This window comes from Equus caballus, chromosome 7 (genome assembly GCF_041296265.1).
Source record: "Equus caballus isolate H_3958 breed thoroughbred chromosome 7, TB-T2T, whole genome shotgun sequence".
Classification (NCBI taxonomy): domain Eukaryota; kingdom Metazoa; phylum Chordata; class Mammalia; order Perissodactyla; family Equidae; genus Equus; species Equus caballus.
Window position 1 is genome coordinate 72,007,406 of NC_091690.1, and position 14,999 is coordinate 72,022,404.

A 14,999-nucleotide genomic window follows, 5' to 3' on the forward strand; every position below is an offset into this window, starting at 1 on the left:
AAAGGCACTCTTTCTGCACTCGGGAGCCTAGTGGGGAAATGGACAAGTCAACAGTGATTACTTTACAAAATGCTAAGTGCTACCAGGGGGTGCATAGGGTGCCATGGAAGAGGATGGGAAAGACCCTTACTCAGATTTGGGGGGCTTATGGAAGACTTTGTAGAGGACTTTTGTGAGCTGAGTTGTAGAGTATGAGTAGGAGTTATCCAGATGTAGGAGGAACAGAGGCTGTTTCAGGAACAAAAGGAGTAGCAAATGCTAGGTCTGGAGGTGAGAAGGCATGTTTGCCTTCAAAGAACCGCAAGCAGTTCTCCACAACTGTAGTATGGAGTGTGAGGAAGAATGACATGTACAGCGAGTTGGTGGAGGGGGCAAGCTTCCAGGCAGGAAGGTCAGTTAGCATGCTATTTCAGCAATTGAGATGATAGACAATGGGAGCCTGCATTTAATAAAGTAGCAGTCGTGATGGAGAGAGTGGACAAAGTGGAGTTAAATACAGGATAGAATATGCAGGACTTGCCAGTTGATGATCTGTGAGTGAAAAAGAGGGGAGGAAGGTCTCTGTCTTAAGCAGTTAGTGTAGAATAGTACCCCTGACCGAGAGAGGCATCTGAAGGAGAGGACCAGGCTCGGGACGCCTCAGGGAAGGCACCCCTGTCAACCCCTGTGTCCTAGTACAACCCCCACCGTTCCCTCAAGATCCCTTCACAGACTGCTCTGTCGTCTAGGAAGAGTGCCAGTGTCCATTCATCTTCAATGTCAGGAAAGCTTCATTTCTTTTTTTAATGTGTAGGTAAAAAACATAAAAAATTTTTTGTGCCACGTGGATTATTTTGCCTGTCCTCTAGGACATGTGCACATTGCTTTGGAGACTATTGATAAACTGTCTGTGAAAGAGCTTTGAAATTGTAAAGCACTTCGCAAATGTAGAGGCAGTTTGGACCTGGATACAGACAGACATGGTTTCAGCTTCTTGCTCTGCCACTCAGCTGGTTACCTTGCATGGGTCATTTACTCTGAGTCTTGTCCGTAAATTGGCAGTAATACTTGCTTTGTGGGAGTATTGATGAGGCCCAGAGCTCATGTGTGTAAAGTATATAACCTAATGCCTGTACTATTATAAATGTTCAGTAAATGGTATATTTATGAATTATTTTGTGTTTAATCTTTTGTATTTTATAGTTCTTTTTAAAATATTTTTTATTTTTAATTGTGGTGAAAAACACAGAACATAAAATTTCCCATCTTAATCATTTTTAAATGTATGGTTCAGTAGTGTTAACTGTGGTCACATTGTCGTGCAGAGGATCTCCAGAACTTTCTCATCTTGCTAAAATGAAACTCTCTACCCATTAAACACTTCCCTATTCCGCCCCCCCCCCCAGCCCTTGCCAACCACCCTTCTACTTTCTGTTTTTGACTGAATTTGACTACCTTAGATACCTTATATAAGGGGAATGTATTTTACAACTCTTGAAAATGAAAAAGGTACCAAGTGCAATTAAGATGGTGTTACAATTGTGCCTAGGTGCTGCCTGTGAGTAAAAACAGCCAAATGATTACATTTACTTTCCAAAATGGCTGTGTTGCCACTCTTCGGACAAGCGGGACAGAACCAAAGATAAAATATTACGCAGAGATGTGTGCATTACCTGAGCAGAGGTGAGGATTGGCTTTTTAAATATATATATAAAAACTTTATTGAGATAGAATTCACATACCATAGAGTTCATCCATTTAAAGCGTGTAAGTCAGTGGTTTTTAGTATATTCAGGGTTGTGCAGGTATCATTACAATCAATTTTAGAACATTTTCATCACCTCATAAAGAAAACCCATTTCCTTCCCTCCCTCTTAGCCCCAGGCAACCACCAACTTACTATCTGTCCTTGTAGATTTGCTTATTCTGGACATTTCATATAAATGGAATCATACAATGTGATCCTTTGTGACTTACATCTTTTACTTAGCATAATGTTTTCAGGGTTTCTGTGTTGTACCATGAATCAGTACTTTATTCCTTTTTTAAAAAATTTATTTTCATGGCCCAATAATATTCCATTATATTGATATACCCATTTTTTTAATCCAGTTATGAGGTGATGGACATTTGGGTTGTTTCCACATTTTGGCTATTATGAATAATGGTGCTACAGACGTTTGTGTACAAGTCTTTGTGTGGACATATGTTTTCATTTCACTGGGATATATATCTAGGAGTGGAATTTCTGGGTCGTATGGTGGTTCTATGTTTAACCTTTTTAGGAACTGCCAGACTGTTTTTCAAAGCAGCTACATCATTTGGGAATTGAATTTTTAAATTTTAGTGAATTTATATTCCTGAGAATGCTCTCTGAGCTTTACCTAGTATATGATGAGTATAAAGAAATGATCAACAAATAATTTGGTTATTGCCAAATATTCATTTTCTACATCTAATATGATTTGACTTGATCTGCCCAATTTATTTCCTTTTAACATTATGAATTGTGACTAAATTAACTTGACTTTAATAAATATATTCAAAGCCCATTTAAACTTATTAAAAGTAATACCTCCTATGATGTTGTCATTGATCAATATATTTTTGGGAAGGCGATTTTTTGAAATTACCTTCAGAGCCCAAGGTACATTATTTTGTATTTCCCTAAATCTTTGTGTTTAAGAGTAGATTTTATTTCCTTTGGGGGAAGAAAAGACCTCCTGAAGTTGTTTAAACCAAACAAACGAACAAAGTTTAAACCAAATTGGGTAATGCTATATTTGGTTAAAAATGAAGGATTATTATTAAAGTAATAGAAACTGATTTGTTGTGTAGCTTGTAAAGTGACCGTGAAGGCAGTTTAAAAGAGGCTGTCCTAGAAATGTTTTGGGCAACAAGAGCTCATCAGGTGATGACTTTGAAGGGCGTCTTTGTAAGTGTGTATTTATCTTTTAGACATCTCATTCTTTTAGCCGTGCCTCCCTCTGCTACTTGAAATACGTGCTGTATCACCCCGTGATATCTATACTGGCTATTCTTCAAAGTGTTTCAGGAAGCTATTTTATCTTAATACCTGGTATTGATGTTCTAAGCCATTAAATTGCCTGACCCAGGAGAAATCTTTAGATGCCCTATAACTCATCCATGTATTAGGGACCAAGGAACTCCTTTTAATGCAGTTCTACATGAGTTTGTGATAATGGTGTTTTTTTGTATGTGATTGCCCCCCTCTTTGTTTTGTTTTTTTGTTTTTTCGTTTTTTTTTTATTGAGTTAATGATAGGTTACAATCTTGTGAAATTTCAGTTGTACATTAATGTTTGTCAGTCATGTTGTAGGTGCACCACTTCACCCTTTGTGCCCACCCCCCACCCCACCTTTCCCCTGGTATCCACTAAACTGTTCTTGGTCCATAATTTTAAATTCCTCATATGAGTGGAGTCATACACAGATTATCCTTCTCTTGCTGGCTTATTTCACTTAACGTAATTCCCTCAAGGTCCATCCATGTTATTGCAAATGGAATGATTTTGTTCTGTTTTACAGCTGAGTAGTATTCCATTGTATATATGTGCCACATCTTCTTTATCCATTCATCTGTTGCTGGGCACTTAGGTTGCTTCCATGTCTTGGCTATTGTAAATAATGCTGCAGTAAACATTGGGGTCCATAGGGCTTTTGGGATTGCTGACTTCAAGCTCTTTGGATAAATACCCAGTAGTGGGATGGCTGGATCGTATGGTAGTTCTATTTTTAATTTTTTGAGGAATCTCCATACTGTTTTCCATAGTGGCTGCACCAGTTTGCATTCCCACCAGCAGTGTATGAGGGTTCCTTTTTCTCCGCAACCTCTCCAACATTTGTTACTATTAGTTTTAGATATTTTTGTCATGCTAACGGGTGTAAGGTGATATCTTAGTGTAGTTTTGATTTGCATTTCCCTGATGATCAGCGATGATGAGCATCTTTTCATGTGCCTATTGGCCATCCGTATATCTTCTTTGGAGAAATGTCTGTTCATGTCTCCAGCCCATTTTTTGATTGGGTTGTTTGATGTTTTGTTGTTGAGTTGCGAGAGTTCTTTATATATTATGGATATTAAGCCTTTGTCAAATATATGACTTGCAAATATTTTTTCCCAGTTAGTGGGTTGTTTTTTTGTTTCAATCCTGTTTTCATTTGCCTTGAAGAAGCTCTTTAGTCTGATGAAGTCCCATTTGTTTATTCTTTCTATTGTTTCCCTTCTCTGAGAAGGCATGGTGTCTGAAAAGATCCTTTTAATACTGATGTCAAAGAGTGTACTGCCTACGTTTTCTTCCAGAAGCCTTATGGTTTCAGGTCTCACCTTTAGGTCTTTAATCCATTTTGAGTTTATTTTGGTGAATGGTGAAAAAGAATGATCAATTTTCATTCTTTTACATGTGGCTTTCCAGTTTTCCCAGCACCATTTGTTGAAAAGACTCTTTTCTCCATTGTATGCCCTCAGCTCCTTTGTCAAAGATAAGCTGTCCATAGATGTGTGGTTTTATTTCTGGGCTTTCAATTCTGTTCCATTGATCTGCGCACCTGTTTTTGTACCAGTACCATGCTGTTTTGATTACAGTAGCTTTGTAGTATGTTTTGAAGTCAGGGATTGTGATGCCTCCCATTTTGTTCTTTTTTCTCAGGATTGCTTTAGAAATTCAGGGTCTTTTGTTGCCCCATATGAATGTTAGGCTTCTTTGTTCTAATTCTGTAAAGAAAGTCATTGGGATTCTGATTGGGATGGCGTTGAATCTGTAGATTGCTTTAGGTAGAATGGACATTTTAACTATGTTTATTCTTCCAATCCATGTACATGGAATGTCTTTCCATCTCCTTATGTCGTCATCCAATTCTCTCAGAAAGGCCTTGTAATTTTCATTATATAGGTCCTTCACTTCCTTAGTTAAATTTACCCCAAGGCATTTTATTCTTCTTGTTGCGATTGTGAATGGTATTGTGTTCTTGAGTTCTTTTTCTGTTGGTTCATTACTGGAGTATAGAAATGCTACTGATTTATGCAAATTGATTTTATACCCTGCAACTTTGCTGTAGTTGTTGATTACTTCTAACAGTTTTCCAATGGATTCTTTGGGGTTTTCTATATATAAGATCATGTCGTCTGCAAACAGCAAGAGTTTCACTTCTTCCCTCCCTATTTGGATTCCTTTTATTCCTTTTTCTTGCCTGATTGCTCTGGCCAGGACCTCCAGTACTAGGTTAAATAAGAGTGGTGATAGAGGGCATCCTTGTCTCGTTCCTGTTTTCAGGGGGATGGCGTTCAGTTTTTGCCCATTGAGTATGATGTTGGCTATCGGTTTGTCATCTATGGCCTTTATTATGTTGAGGCAGTTTCCTTCTATGCCCATTTTGTCCAGAGTTTTTATCATAAATGGCTGTTGGATCTTGTCAAATGCCTTCTCTGCATCTATTGAGATGATCATGTGGTTTTTATTCCTCAGTTTGTTGATGTGGTGTATCACGTTGATTGATTTGTGGATGTTGAACCATCCCTGTGTCCCTGGTATGAATCCCACCTGATCATGATGTATGATCCTTTTGATGAATTGCTGAATTCAGGTTGCCCAAATTTTGTTTAGAATTTTTGCATCTGTGTTCATCAGTGATATTGGCCTGTAGTTCTCTTTTTTCATGGTGTCCTTGTCGGGTTTTGGTATCAGCGTGATGTTGGCCTCATAGAATGTGTTAGGAAGTGTTCCATCTTCCCTAATTTTTTGGAATAGCTTGAAAAGGATAGGTGTTCAATCCTCTCTGAAAGTTTGGTAGAATTCCCCAGGAAAGCCATCTGGTCCTGGGGTTTTATTCTTTGGGATGTTTTTGATTGCTATTTCAATCTCTTTCCTTGTGATTGGTCCACTCAAATTGTCTGCCTCTTCTTGAGTGAGCTTTGGGAGATTGTAGGAGTCCAAGAATTTATCCATTTCCTCTAGGTTATCCATTCTGTTGGCATATAGTTTTTTGTAGTATTCTCTTATAATCTGTTGTATTTCTGCAGAGTCTGTTGTTATTTCTCCTCGCTCATTTCTGATTTTGTTTATTTGAGCTTTCTCCCTTTTTTTCTTTGTAAGTCTGGCTAGGGGTTTGTCAATTTTATTTATCTTCTCAAAAAACCAGCTCTTTGTTTCATTGATCCTTTCTACTGCCTTTTTCGTTTCAATACTATTTATTTCTGCTGTGATTTTTATTATTTCTCTCCATCTGCTGACTTTGGGCTTCATTTGTTCTTTTTTCTCTAGTTCAGTTAGGTGTGCTTTAAGGTTGCTTATTTGGGATTTTTCTTGTTTGTTAAGATGTGCCTGTATTGTGATGAATTTTCCTCTTAATACAGCTTTTGCTGTATCCCATATGAGTTGGTATGGCATGCTATCATTTTCATTTGTTTCCAGGTATTTTTTGATTTCTTCTTTAATTTCTTCAATGATCCATTGCTTGTTCAGTAGTGTGTTGTTTAGTCTCCACATCTTTGTGCCTTTCTCAGCTTTTTTCTTATAATTAATTTCTAGCCTTATAGCACTATGATCGGAGAAGTGCTTGTTATTATTTCAATTTTTTTAAATTTGTAGAGGCTTTCCTTGTTTCCCAACATATGGTCTATCCTTGAGAATGTTCCATGTGCACTTGAGAAGAATGTGTATTCAGCTCTTTCAGGGTGAAGTGATCTATATATGTCGATTAAGTCCAATTGTTTTAGTTTTTCATTTAGCTCCACTGTTTCCTTGTTGATTTTCTGTCTGGATGATCTGTCCATTGATGTGAGTGGGGTGTTGAGGTCCCCTACTATTATTGTGTTGTTTTTAACATTTTCCTTTATGTCTGTTAATAGCTGCTTTATGAATCTTGGTGCTCCTGTGTTGGGTGCATAGATATTTATAAGTGTTATTTCTTCTTGATGAAGTGTCCCTTTGATCATTACATATTGTCCCTCTGTGTCTCTCTTTACCTGTCTTATTTTGAAATCCACTTGGTCTGATATAAGAATTGCAACACCTGCCTTTTTTTCCTTGCTATTTGCTTGAAGTATTGTCCTCCACCCCTTCACCCTGAATCTGTGTTTGTCCTTGGGGCTGAGGTGTGTTTCCTGGAGGCAACAAATCGTTGGATCATGTTCTTTAATCCATTTTGCCACTCTCTGTCTTTTTATTGGAGAGTTTGATCCGTTCACATTGAGAGTGATTATTGATGCATGTGGACTTAATGCTGTCAGTCTGTCGCTCATTATCTTGTTTTCCTGCGTTTGTTTTCCTGTTTGCTTTAGACTACCCATGTAATACTGCGATTTCTTATGCTGGGTTTCTTAGATTTTTCCTTATTTATGATTTGTGACTCTGTTCTGTACTTTATTTTAGTGTCTACCTTGAAGTTTGTATTTAGAATCTCGTGTATAATATAGTCTATTCTCTGGTGGTCTCCTTCTTACTTGACCAATACTGATTTAGACACTTTGCTCTTCCCCTCCTAAATAATTATTTTCATTTTTTATTCCAACTCGTCTTATTAATTTGTAGTTAGAGTGATAAGATCGTACTTGCTTTGGTAGTTTCCTTACCTTTACCCTAATGCTATAATTGAATAATTGCTATCCTGTTCTGGTTCTATCCATCGGTCTCCCTAGTCTGTGGATTGTGTCCCCTTTCTCCCTTTTTTTCTTTTTTCAGGTATGAGAGTCTTCTTGAGGATTTCTTTTAATGGAGGGCTTTTGGTTACAAATTCCCTTAACTTTTGTTTGTCTGGAAAAGATTTAATTTCTCCCTCATATCTGAAGGAAATTCTTGCTGGATAGAGTATTCTTGGCTGAAGATTTTTATCCTTTAAAGCTTTGCATATGTCACTCCATTCTCTCCTAGCTTGTAGGGTTTCTGTAGAGAAATCCGCTGACAGTCTGATAGAGGCTCCTTTATAGGTTATTCTCTTTTTTTTTTTCTTACTTCCCTGAGTATTTTTTCCTTATCTTTCCTTTTTGCCAATTTTACTACTATGTGCCTTGGGGTAGCTCTTTTTACATTGACAAATCTAGGAGATCTAAAACCCTCCTCTACACACATTTCTCTATCGATCCCTAGATTTGGGAAGTTCTCTTCAATAATTTCGTTAAGCACACTTTCTGCTCCATTTTCCTTTTCCATATTCTTGGGAATTCCTATGATCCTTATGTTCTTACTCCTCATTGAATCCATTATCTCTCGGAGATTTTCCTCGCTTTTTTTTTAATTCTTAGTTCTCTTTCTTCCTCTGTCTGGAGCCATTCAGCCTGTCTATCTTCAATTATGTTACTCTGCTCTTCTATGGTGTCTACATGGGCATTCAGGGAATCCGTATTCTGTTTTATCTGGTCCATTGTGTTTTTCATCTCAAGTAATTCTGTTTGATTCTTCTTTATCATTTCAAATTCTTTTGTGAAGTAACTCCAGAACTCGGCTTGTTTCTCTATCTTTCTCTCTACCTCATTGAGTTTTTTGATTATAGCTGCTCTAAACTCATTATCACTTAGTTTACCTAATTCCAAGTCCTCAGGACTTAATTCTGTGTTTTTATTGTTTTCCTTCTGGTCTGGGGGCTTTTATAAATTGCTGGATGCTAGAGGAGCGGTTTTTTCGCATGGTGGTAGAATTTGGTTGCAGTTACAGCCTGTCGCCACTAGATGGGGGGGTCGAGAGCCACGTGTTATGTGCTCTCCGCCTTGGGGCAAGATGGCTGCGCCCACTGGCTTTGGGGGGGGGGGGCTGTTACACACGCTGCTCTGGGTTCAGATCAGTTCTGTTCTCTGGTCTCCCAAGGCCCTTTGTTTATGGGGTCCGCGCGGACGGATGCTTTCCCCCCGTCAGCGGGTCTCCACTGAACCAGGGCAGGAGTCCTGGATGATCCCCCGGTCGTGCAGCCCCTCCCCCGCTCCTTCCCCACCCACGCCACAGCCATCGCAGACTCTAGGGGAGGGAGCGATGTTCTCTCCTACCCATTCCAGCGCCTCCGAGGCTGTAAGTAGGGTTTATGATCTCCGCCTTCTTGGTATTGTAGGTCTCTAACGAGCTGGCATTATGTTTATTCTCTGAAATTCAGTTCTTCCAATCTTTTGTTGTATTTTGGAGGGGAGAGAATCCCGGGTCAGCTCACCCTGCCATTTTGCTCCACCTGTGTTAGTTCTTTCTCCTGTTTTGTTTTGTTTTAACTGAATGAATTTCTCTTTCGTTTACCAGTTGCTTAGTCATCCCATCAGGTATAGGCCCTCTTAAAAAGTCATAACAATGTAAGCAAATTTTAAGGCTATGAGAATAATTTCTAAACTCTCAATCTTTCTCCTCAGTGACACTGCCTTACTAGAAGAGGAACTGAAGAAACTCATTGAGGCTTTGATTGAGAATTTTCTTGAGCCCAGCAAAAATGGCCTGATCTGGCGTTCTGTTTAGTGCCCACCAGGACATCATTACTTTGCACTGGCGTATGGAACAGGACTACCAAGGACTCCATGCGTTTGAACTCATGTTAGCTTTCTCTCTATTTTATCTGGCCAAGTATCTGTTTGCTTTTATAGTCTTTCTTTTTGGTTGGCTGACTAAACAAACTGTGTAAATTTGAAATGAAGTGGTCTGGAGAGAAATTATTCAAATGTTTTCATAATCTTGAACAAAAGTCATTACATTAAAAGTATTATGGTAACACGTTTAACAGAAACAAAACATTACAAAAGTGAGTGTTCTTATTAAAGTGTGATTAAGCTTAGTTCTGTATTCTTGTAATTGTGTATAGCATGGTTTTAAAAGAAAGCAGATAAATGTTATATAATTGTAGAGTTGGTTAAGGAAATTAATCCATAAAATTGGCAAGAAAATGGCATTGCTCCCAGAATACTGTGGAAAAGTGTCATTGTTACATCACAGGTATTAACTTACAAATTGGAGTATTTGAAATAGAGTATTTAGCATTTCTAGCTTAGAATGGATGTTTCATTATGTGGTTTCAGCACCTGTTTTGGGTGCTCTTGGTGCAGTGTAAATTTATTGTATGTATTTAAAATTCTGACGTTTACTGAACATAAAACAATAGTGGCAACACTCCCAAAGGCTTTGTTCTTAGCAGATTTCTTGGTGCCTTCTCAGGGTATGGGTGAATTGAAACAGTGTTCCTGCATTGAATATAATTGAATCAGTTAGTTTTAAGACAGTTAAGGAAAATCTTCCAAACTGGATAGGTGCTTTCCCTCTGTATCAAATAGGTTTGCTGATTTTAAAATCTTATGAATGTAAATAAAAATCTTAATAATAACAGGCTCAACGTAACTGTAGTTAAGGATCTTCCTGTTAGAATTGTCAGTTCTCACAGCCTTTAAGTAAAGAAAAGAATCTGAACTGAAAAAGGAGCTCTGAATTTATTTGAAAGTTTAACTTTTGAATTACATTTTTATAAGTAGATTTATTCCTTTATCAGATGAAGGAATGCTAATTTTACTAAGAAATAAAACCTCCAGGTTTTGGGTGTTATGAAACACTAAAACTACGTGTTTTAAAACTAAGGTCCAGTTTATCCTGACACCTTTCTGGCTTCTATAGAATTTCTGATCACAAGAGTGCTATTTATCTTTTTTAATATGGAAAAAAGAATTTGGAAGGTCACTTTGGTTGATTCTGCAGTCTTCTAAGAAAAACTTAATAGGGGAGTGCTGTTTAATCTCTTAAAGTGTATCCTGTCCTACGTAGCTCACGGAAAGCTTAAACACATGAAGTATAGCTAAGAGGTAACAGTAACAAGGCCTTGGCGTGTAATTATTCTAAACAAATTGCCTATGGGAGATAACTGGTACTAGAGAATTTACTTCCTAAAATATCATAATAATACACAATTTGAACTGATTAGAATATGTATTAAATCACGGTTTGGTTTGTTGCAACTATCAGCTAACATTTGGTTGAACCTATATAATCCAAATATAATTTTCAAATTATTGTATTGCCACTATTGTTAATTTGTTCCTTGCTTACTCTCTTAGAGCTGGATGTTGTATGGCTGTAGATAATAGCTAGCTAAATGTATTTCTGAATGAGTTTGTTTTCAGAGGCTTTGCACTGAAGAAGAAATGTGTAGAATTTTTTGCTTAATTTGCTTTTAGGAATGTAGATTGTAATTTAGTAAATGGCCTATATTCTACAAAGAGGTGTGAACAATGCTATATATATATATATATATATAAAATATGTATATTTGGTTTTAGTATCTGTGTTTCAGTGACTGACGAACAAAGTGGAGCTAAAATGATATGATAGCCCATTCATAATCACTAAAGCCATGTCACGATTGTCGTTCTATCATAAAGAGAACAGTTCTGAGTGCAGTAATGTAATACAACATTTAAGTCATCTGAATCAAGGTGAAAAGTTAGTAAAGCTTGGATTCTTATCACAAAAATTTAAAAATCCAGCTAAAATTAACAATGTTTAGGAAATTATTTGATTCTAGCCAAGCTCTCGAATCTGGCTGAGCATGATATTTAACGTGAACTTGACAGCATAGATATACACTTGCCTAACAGGATAAATTCAGTAGCCTAACCAGGAGAGACAGAAGTGCTGGCCAGTGGGTCTCAGCCATGGGCTCTATGTTGTTTATCTTTTTCTTTATAAACGATATCATGGAAATGAATGCATTCTCATTGAGGTGTAGATCAAAGCTGGGATTTTCCAGAGCTTTGGGGAAAAAGAAAGAGTGGGGCAAGATCAAAGCATACATTGGAAATAAACAGTAGAAATTAACAAACAATAGAAAGGTCAATAAGGTGGCAAAGGAGATGCTTCTTGTGAAGGGCAAACTTACCATCCTCAAAGTAAGGAATAAACTGGCTATGGGCAAGTTGTTTACTTGTGTTTATTTGTTATTATGTGCAGATAGTGACCCTTCTGTTTACCTTTATTAGCACCACTAAAAACAGGCCAAGTTTTAGGAGGTGAGACAAGTACCCCTCTTACTGATTCAATTCCTGCTAGGATGTTGTGTCTTAGGATTGTATGGGAACTGGGGAGGGGAGGATATAGCAGAAATAAGAAGAAATAAAATATAAGTTGGGAAGTAAGACTGCTGAGAAAAAGCTTGAAGAATTAAGATCATTTAACTCTGGAGGGGGAAAGCTGTAGAGATAGTTTAGTAAGTGTTAACTTATTACTTGAGTCTTTTATTGAGGGACTCAAAGTGAGAAATAGTATGACAAACTGTTCTTCATCTCCAGTGAGGACAGAATAAGAGGGAATAGTGATCTTTTTAAAAAAATAAAATAAAAATTTTAAATGTTTATATACTAAATGGATTTGTAAGGTTCCTTCCAATACTTTTTTTTTTAAACTCAGGTTGGAACAAAGATGATATCATAAAGAGCACTGAAAGTAACATTTGAGTTTCACTTCATATCTAGAAAAACTTAGCTCCCAGGACAGTTTTTGTATATGGTGAGTAGTAGATGCATGAGTGCAGTCTTATTCACTGCAAAAAGCCCTGCTTGATAGTATTTTTAATTTAACTTGGCAAATTGAGACTTGAACATGATTTTGTTCATCTTGAAGAATGTATAAGCATTATAGGATATTTGAGGGGTTTGTTTTAAATATTAGGTATTCTTATTTGGATGTAGTAACTTCTGCAGGATGTAGTTACTTCAGTAACTTCATAGAGGTTATAAGAGATTGGATACTTTGGAATATCTTTATATAGGAAATAGACCACCTGTTTCTTAAGAAGATTGCTTCTAGAGTTGATGCAACAAAGATATTAGCTGGAGTTCAATGGAGAATTTCATTGTTCTATGAACTGCTGCTATTGGTACTTTTTTCAGATGTTTTCCATTGATGTTTGTGATGCTTGAAAAATCCAAATTCCTCTTGGACAAATTTATTTTATGCCTTTTTCTCTCTACCTCCCTCTTCCCTTAGGTGCCCTCCCACATTCTGTTACTGTGAAAAGCTATTGTCCTATTACCTCACTGATAAGAAATCTTAACTGTATTCATTCAGAATGCTTTAAACTTATTCATAAACTATGTTTGTTTATTGACTTTTTGTTATTTTGCTATTGTGAGAATATTTAGGCATTATGAGAAGTAATGTTAAGTCTATTTCATAGCCTTTTTTTTTGGTCTGTCTGGATACTAGTGTGTGTTAATTTATTATAGTCTTTTATAATTCACTTGTTTTCTGAGATTGCTCTAGAAACTGGTGAGGAAAAAGTCATACTAACAAAAATGGATGTCAATTGATTTTATTTCAGGTTTCCTTGTACTTTGAGCATCCAAAGCACAAGATTTGAGGAAATCTTTTTTCACCTTTGTCCCTCATAGCATCTTACCATGAGCCATGAGAAGTCTCAGTGGAAAGAAGAGACTCTCTTTTTGTCTGACTCTTTACATAGCATGACTTTACTTCTAGTTGGAAACAATGTTCGTGTTTGCCATTGGTTACTTTAAAATATTCACCATACTGTTACAGTCGTTATCCCATCTTTCCTCTTTGTTAACTCAAAACTATGTACTTGGAAAAGAGAACATATAAGAATGCATAAAGTGGCCAAGAGGAGGGCAAAGTGACATATCTTAAAGTTTGCTTCTCACATTTTTCCACCAGCATAACCCTGAAGTGGAGGAGCATGAATATGTAAGGGAAGGGGCCTGAGAGCAAAATCAGAAGCAGCCTACTGATCATGAAATTTCATGTTCTGTCTTAAAAATGTAAGTGAATTGTGCATTCTCCATATTAAAACTGCTTTAATATAAAAACGATTCCTTCAATCTTCACGGACTGGTGCTCCCAGGAAGGAGCACTGTGTTTATCACGTGGCCTCTCAGTTTTCTCCCCCCAGTCCCCCTCAGTTGCTGCATCTCCCTAGGGGTGCACACGCTGACTTTAGTGTGAGAAATATAAACAGAGACCATATCTAGGATACTCTTTGCCCTTTAGAAGCTGACCTTTGAAAGTGTTCATGCCAAATTAAACTGACCTGGAACAGTTATGTTACCGCTGAACCTTAGGATATAGTCAGAGGTGGCGGCCAGTGTGTTCATGGCACTCCCTGACTAAGAAGGAGCACCTGGCTGTCGGCTCCCTGAGAGCAGGGGTGATGATTTGTCATTTTTCACCTCTGTACTACCGAGTGTAGTGCCTGTTAGGGAGTGCTTAGTTGGTGACAGTAGGAATTAAGGGATTTTATTTTAAAGAAGCAAATGGTTTAAGACACAATCAGAAACAATTTCTAATTCAGTTTTTAAAACAATTCTCATTCCTGAAATCAGTAATACGCAATGTTAATTGAGCACGCATACCCTTCAATACTCAGTTTCTTTGAAGAGGGCAGAGCATATTCCTATTTAGAAATTGTCTACAATGCCTAGTATTTTACACTCCAAGCAAGATATTGGCCAAGGAGACTCAGCAGGTGTCTATGTGGACTTCACATCACTAGTGTAAGTGCCACGTTGAGCACTCGCACTACCTTCCAGTGAGTCACAACTGATTTGATACTATTTGGTATATTTTTGTCCAGTATTATGATTCATCTGTATCTTACAAGAGCCACTCAAGCAAGAGTCTGCATCTGTATGTGGTGAGGCCTTCTTGTTAAAGGCTAAAATAAATTGTTTGTATACATCATTGAATATGCCAGATAAAATATGTGCAGTTAAGAATGAATTTTTCTGAGTGTGTAACAGTAGTTCAAAATTGTGCCCTTGTTTTAACAGTTTCTGTCGACATCTGCTCATTTTTCCCTACAAAAACACCAGGATGTATCATAAGTACTGCCTGTGAGAATTTGCACTTTAAGTATTTGTGTGTGAATTTCTTGTGGTTTTAGCCAAATGAAGTGTTATCAGTAATAAACAGGTCTCTTCATAGGCATGAGTTTCTGCGTAATTTTTATTATTGTAGATAATGTGTAGTTTATAAAGTTTGCTATGCAAACTGAACATGTTCTTGAAATATATACATGGTGTACCCTGGAATCTTCTTTAAG

At 37.2% G+C, this 14,999-nt stretch overlaps 1 protein-coding gene across 2 annotated transcripts in view; it reads left to right on the forward strand.

Moving 5' to 3' along the window:
- PGM2L1 (phosphoglucomutase 2 like 1) overlaps positions 1-12,061 on the forward strand; it is a 65,850-nt gene extending 53,789 nt beyond the window's left edge. The window contains exons 13-14 of one of the 2 annotated variants that reach the window (XM_001498196.5): positions 1,529-1,662; positions 9,322-12,061. In XM_001498196.5, coding sequence (XP_001498246.1) covers positions 1,529-1,662; positions 9,322-9,424 — 237 coding nt within the window. In that variant the 3' untranslated portion in view covers positions 9,425-12,061. The remainder of the gene's footprint in view (positions 1-1,528; positions 1,663-9,321) is intronic. The other variant, XM_005612044.4, reaches the window with a different exon arrangement.
- The last annotated feature ends 2,938 nt before the right edge of the window (positions 12,062-14,999 follow it).